Below are 6,007 nucleotides of genomic sequence, written 5' to 3'. Positions count from 1 at the left end.
CGGAAGAGCCCCTCCTTCACAAGGCATAGCCTTCATAAGGACACCCCCGCAGGGGCCTCAAACAGGCTTCTTTCTTTTTTCCGGCACGCTCCGGAAAAAAGAAGAATATTGTGAATAAATGGTCAAGAAAAGAAAATACAGGAAGAAAAATTCAATTGGAGTTTTTATTGCAAACCCGTACTCAACATTGGTCCTTCGATCGGCGGATACAGAAAAAAGAAGCAACCAGCGCGTCTACAATGAACACACGAAGCAAGAAGACCCACTCCGAGTCCGGCATCGGCGAATCGGAGCACCCTCCGCCAGGTGGGCGGGGGCTGTTCCACCGTATATATGAAGAATCGCCGAGATCGCCATCGACCGCAGTCATCACCGGGACGCCCGCCGGAACATCCGTCGGGAGGATCCCACCAGGAAGGGTCCTCGAGCGCTCACCTGTACGCAGCACCGCACACCCCGAGCACCCCACGTCGCAAGAGATACCGTCGCGCTCCAAGTCGCCTATATGCCGGCCCACGTCTCCGGCATATAGCGCGGCGCCCAGTATGCGTTCGCATCGTTCGTCGGTCAGCGTCGCGGCACGAGTTAGGCTAGTCGAATACGAAGCGGAAAAGGAGCTAGCTGAATTAGAAGAAAGAAGAATACAACTAAAGAAGACGCTAGTAAAGAAGCGGCTAGAAGCGGAAATCTCTGCGATCGAAGCGGAAGAGGGGGGGGAAACTATCTGCGACCAAGAAAGAATACACGACTGGGTGAACAAGAGCCACGAACACACCGGAGCGCAAGTACACAGGGAACAGGAGGTCCTACCTCCCCCGTTAGAAGTACGGGGGGAGGAACGGCCTCGGCAGAGGGGAAGGGGCATCGAACAATTAGCAAACGCCTTAGAGAAGATGATGCACGTACGACCCCCGCCGCGGCAAACGTCGGAGCTCCCAGCATTTTCCGGGTCCGTCATGGAGTGGCTACCCTTCAAAGCAGCAGTAGAAGATTCGACGCGTCTCTACAAATTCAGCGCCACAGAAAATTTATTGCGGCTTCGAAACAGTCTCCGTGGGGAAGCGAGAGAGACAGTGCTCTCTTAACTATACACGGCGACTCACCCGGACAGCATAATGAAGACGCTAGAAATGAAATACGGTCGACCTGAATATATCTTCGATAAAGCAATGGAAGAACTGAAGAGACTCCCCAAGGTCGGCAACTCCAGCAGCGAATTGAATGAATTGGCCATCAAGTTACAGAACGTCGTCTACACTATGAAGAGTGTGGACCACCGTGGTTATCTACGAAATCCATTACTGATAAGGGATGTAATGGAGAAGCTAAGCCCTCACCTGGTGAGCAAATGGGCGGAATACGCGGCGATCAACGAAGGGAAGATTGCATACAGCGACGAAATTACAATACTCTCGGAGTTCCTGATGGGTGAAGCAGACAGGGTACTACGCTACACGCACACGGCGAGGAACAGCGCTCCGGGGCTTCTCAGAGGGGAGAGGCCAGTAAGGAGGACAGCACCTCGGGAGAAGGTCTATTTTACGAGTGAATCGACGCGTGAAGAGCGAGCACCTAGCTGTCTACGATGCCAGTCTACAAGCCATCACACTCCGAAGTGCCCTCAGGTGAAGGAACTCACCATCAACGACAGGTGGAATTGGGCGAAGGAACAGCGGTTATGCTTCAAATGCATGACACGAAGACACAGTAGAACCACATGCAGAGCGAAGCCGTGCGGAGTCGACAGGTGTAGCATGCAGCATCACGCCATCCTACACAAGACTGCAGAGCCCGCCAGGAGGGTGGAGACTTCTGAGTGCACTGATCAGGGTGCACCCGCAGCGGTCATGAGCGTCACATCAAAGGTGGCACCAAGAGCGGTGCTATTGAAGACATGTGAAGTAAAACTCAGCGGTCCACGGGGGGAGATAAGGACGCACGCCCTCCTGGACGAGGGGTCTACAGTAACCCTTATAGATGAAGAATTGGCAAGTCAACTCACCAGCGGCGGACCGAACCAACCTCTAAACATAAGAGGTATCAATGAACAAAGAAGAATCGACAGCAAGGCGGTCAAGATTCAAATCAAAGGTCTACACGAACATGAAACATACTTTGTGACAGCCCGCACGGTGAAGGGACTTCAACTGCATCATCAGCGCGTACCTCAGAACCTGGAGCGGTATGCACACCTGCGAGTCGTAAGGGAGAAAATCAGCACGGGGGAAGCTCGGCCTCGCATACTAATAGGCACCGACAATTGGCACTTAATAGTGTCCCGACAGCTGCGCGCCGGCAAGAAGAACGAACCTGCCGCATCAAGAACAAAGCTGGGATGGGTCGGTACCTAGGAGGTTCGTCTATCAGGACCAGGCGGCCGTGCTTCACGTCTGCACGGGCGACATTCAGTTACAGAAGCTCGTCGAGTCGCATTTCGACGTGGACTCGCTCGGCGTATCTACGAAAGAGAAGATTAACAAGTACGACAAGAGAGCCAGCGAAATCTTCGAAGCGACCGCCAGACGGAAGGACGGACACTTCGAAGTGGGTCTACCTTGGAAGACTGACAACCCCACACTCCCCGACAGCTACGAGCAAGCATATAAGAGGTTACGCACATTGGAAAAGAAGATGGAAAATGAGCCCACATTCAAGAAGGAATACAGCGCTCAAGTGGCTAACCTGCTGAAGAAGGGTTACGCAGAAGCATGCGACGGCAACGAAGAAAGAAGTAACGTCAAGTGGTACTTACCTTACTTCGCGGTTGTCAACATTAACAAGCCAAACAAGATACGAATGGTATTCGACGCAGCGGCCAAGATTAACGGAGTCAGCTTGAACGACTACCTGCTGGAGGGGCCCGACCTGTTGGCGTCTCCGATTAAGATCCTGTTTGGTTTCCGCGAAAAGAAGATCGCGGTGACGGCGGACATAGAAGAAATGTTCCTCCGAGTGAAGATACGTAGCGAAGATCAACCAGCCCAGATGTTCCTGTGGCGGGACGAGTCCAGTGAAGCCCCGCGCAAGTACAAGATGACGTCAATGATATTTGGGGCCTCGAGTTCGCCGTACCTCGCTCACAGCGTGAGAAACAAGAATGCCACCGATTACGAAGAAGGATACCCGGAAGCTGCGCGGGCCATAAGGGAACGCCATTACATGGATGACTATTTAGATAGCTTTCAGTCAGAAGAGGAAGCTATAAAGGTCATAAGGGACGTCATTCATGTACACGAACAAGCCAGCTTCAATCTGCGGGGATGGAACTCCAATAGCCCAGCTGTCCTCGCGAGTATTCCCGACACGAAGAAATCGAAGAATGTCAACGTGCAACTGACGACACACCAGTCGGAGAAGACCCTGGGACTAAGGTGGAACCCGAGCGAAGACACCATGGGCTTCAATACGGACATTAAGAGGGTCCCCACTGAAGTCAAGTGTCAACAGCGAGCACCGACCAAGCGTGAAGCACTGAGCGCCGTCATGTCAATCTACGATCCCCTGGGCCTCGTAAGCAGTAAGTACACAGTAAGTACACGATCACCGGGAAGATATTGCTACAGCAACTATGGGTCAAGAAGGTCGACTGGGATGAAGAGCTACCTAGGGAGGAAGCCGAAGAGTTCCAGCAATGGGTCGCCGGACTACAAGACATCTCGAACTTGGCCTTACCACGTTGCTACAGCCGCGACATGACTCCGAGCTCAGAGCTACAGCTGCACATATTCAACGACGCGAGTGAACAGGCCTACGCGACCACGGCATATTGGAGGATCACCCATAAGGATGGCACCGTGGAAGTCGTACAAGTCATGGGCAAGGCTAAGGTGGCGCCGTTGAAGTTACTCACGATTCCCAGGTTGGAGCTACAGGCAGCACTCATCGGGGCGCGTATGGCGAGCACCATCCTGAAGGAACACGAATGGAAACCAGGGCGAGTCTACTACTGGACGGACTCCAAGACGGTACTTCATTGGATAAGGAACGATAAGAAGAAGTACACACCGTTCGTGGCGCATCGACTGGCGGAAATAGGCGAGCTGTCCCAGGTGGAAGATTGGCGATGGGTGCCCACGGCCGACAACGTAGCCGACGACGCCACGCGAATCGAGACGAAGAGGATCACTGGCGCCGACCGATGGTTCACCGGGCCGTCATTCCTGAGCTTACCAGAGGAGGAATGGCCTACCGAAGCTACAAGCAGTGACACTTCAGAAGAGGCGGCGTACACCATCACCACAGACGACATCACGGACCGCATGGGCTGCCTGCCGGACATAACGAGGTTCTCCGCCTACAGACGACTCATAAGGGCCACAGCGCTAGTTCAACTCTACGTACAGAAGCTAAGAACAAAGAACAGAAGCCTGCTGTTAGAAGTCTCCCACATACAAGACGCCGAGCTGCGGTGGATACGACAAGCACAACAGGACTCCTTCGGCGAAGATCTACGTAGACTGCGGGCTGGACAGCACTTACACCGGCATAGTAAACTAGCGAAGTTGGACCCCGTCATCGAAGAAGGAACACTGAAGGCCCGAGGCAGAATAGGAGCCTCTAAGACGTCGACGCACTCGAACCGACCTATAATATTGGATGGTGGTCACCCCTTCACACGCCTACTAGTGATGGACTACCATCGAAACGCCGGACACGCTAACAACGAGAGGGTCGTAAACGAGCTGCGACAAAAATACGTTATATTTCGACTACGACCGACAGTAAGAAAAATGGCTAAGGAATGTCAATTTTGCAAAATAAGGAAAGCAACGCCGCAAACACCGCCACGAGGGGACTTACCAGAAGAGAGGACAAGTCCAGGGCATCGACCGTTCAACTACTGCGGCGTGGATTACTTCGGCCCCCTAACAGTCACTATTGGGCGCCGACATGAGAAGAGATGGTGCGCACTGTTTACCTGCTTAACTACACGAGCAGTGCATTTGGAGTTGGTGTCATCGCTGTCGACCGACTCGGCAATTATGGCACTCCGAAGGATGGCCGCCAGAAGAGGATGGCCACAGGTGATCTTCTCAGACAACGCAACGAACTTCAGAGGTGCTGACGTCGAGCTAAGAAACGCGTACCGGGCATGGGGTCCGGAGCTACATAACTTCTGTCTACAGTATGGAACCAGCTGGCGTTTCATCCCACCGGGGGCTCCGCATATGGGCGGGGCATAGGAGCGGCTCGTGCGGTCAGTCAAGACCGCGCTGAGCACCACACTGAACGAGAAGTCACCCAAAGAAGAAGTCCTTCAAACGCTACTGGTGGAGGCCGAGTACTGTGTCAACGCTCGGCCACTCACGCACGTCTCCGTGGATCCCGCCGACTCAGAAGCACTAACCCCCAACCACTTCCTGATTGGGTCGTCGACCGGGCTGCCGCTGACGGGACCCTGCGAGGAAGCCGACCGCAGCGTGTGGAGAAAAGCACAGGCGCTGGCGGACCAGTTCTGGGGGCGGTGGGTCAAGGAGTACCTGCCGACGCTGATACCTCGAGGACAAGAGACAAGGGCATCACGACAACTACGGGTCGGCGACCTGGTCATCGTGGTCGACAACACGCTACCCCGCAACACATGGCCACGCGGCATCGTCGAGCGAGTGCACGAGGGACCCGACGGCATCATACGCTCAGCAGACGTGAGGACCAGGGGAGGAGTCTTCAGGAGGCCCGTGGTGAAGCTCGCCGTCCTCCAGATAGGGAGGGCTACGACGGAGCTGCGCCGGGGGGAGGATGTTGCGGACGGCGAATAAATAGTTTATAAGTTATGATTGTAAATTGTTTTTTAAATGCGTAAATTGTTAATTAGTTAAGATTTATATTTTATTATGTTATATTATGTACAATTGTATTAGAAATAAGTTATTCTATGTAAATAAATAAAGGAAAATAAAGATACACATAGGATAGAAAGAGAGGGATATGAATGAGCGAGATAGCGTGCTAGAAAGAGAGGGCTATAGGAAGTGAGCGAGACGGGAATAAAAGCGACTGCTGCGTT

At 53.3% G+C, this 6,007-nt stretch overlaps 1 protein-coding gene across 1 annotated transcript; it reads left to right on the top strand.

Moving 5' to 3' along the window:
* Positions 1-239: 239 nt before the first annotated feature.
* Positions 240-5,759, top strand: LOC140746716 (uncharacterized). Its single transcript, XM_073078813.1, has 6 exons — positions 240-949; positions 1,112-2,182; positions 2,286-2,480; positions 2,589-3,510; positions 3,564-4,673; positions 5,439-5,759. Exons 1-6 carry the CDS (start codon positions 240-242, stop codon positions 5,757-5,759), a joined length of 4,329 nt encoding a protein of 1,442 aa, XP_072934914.1.
* The last annotated feature ends 248 nt before the right edge of the window (positions 5,760-6,007 follow it).

The sequence above is a fragment of the Epargyreus clarus genome, unplaced genomic scaffold (assembly GCF_041222505.1).
Source record: "Epargyreus clarus isolate Ecla_fem2 unplaced genomic scaffold, WU_Ecla_fem_2.2 ptg000013l, whole genome shotgun sequence".
NCBI lineage: Eukaryota > Metazoa > Arthropoda > Insecta > Lepidoptera > Hesperiidae > Epargyreus > Epargyreus clarus.
This window is presented reverse-complemented; position numbering and strand designations above follow the sequence as displayed.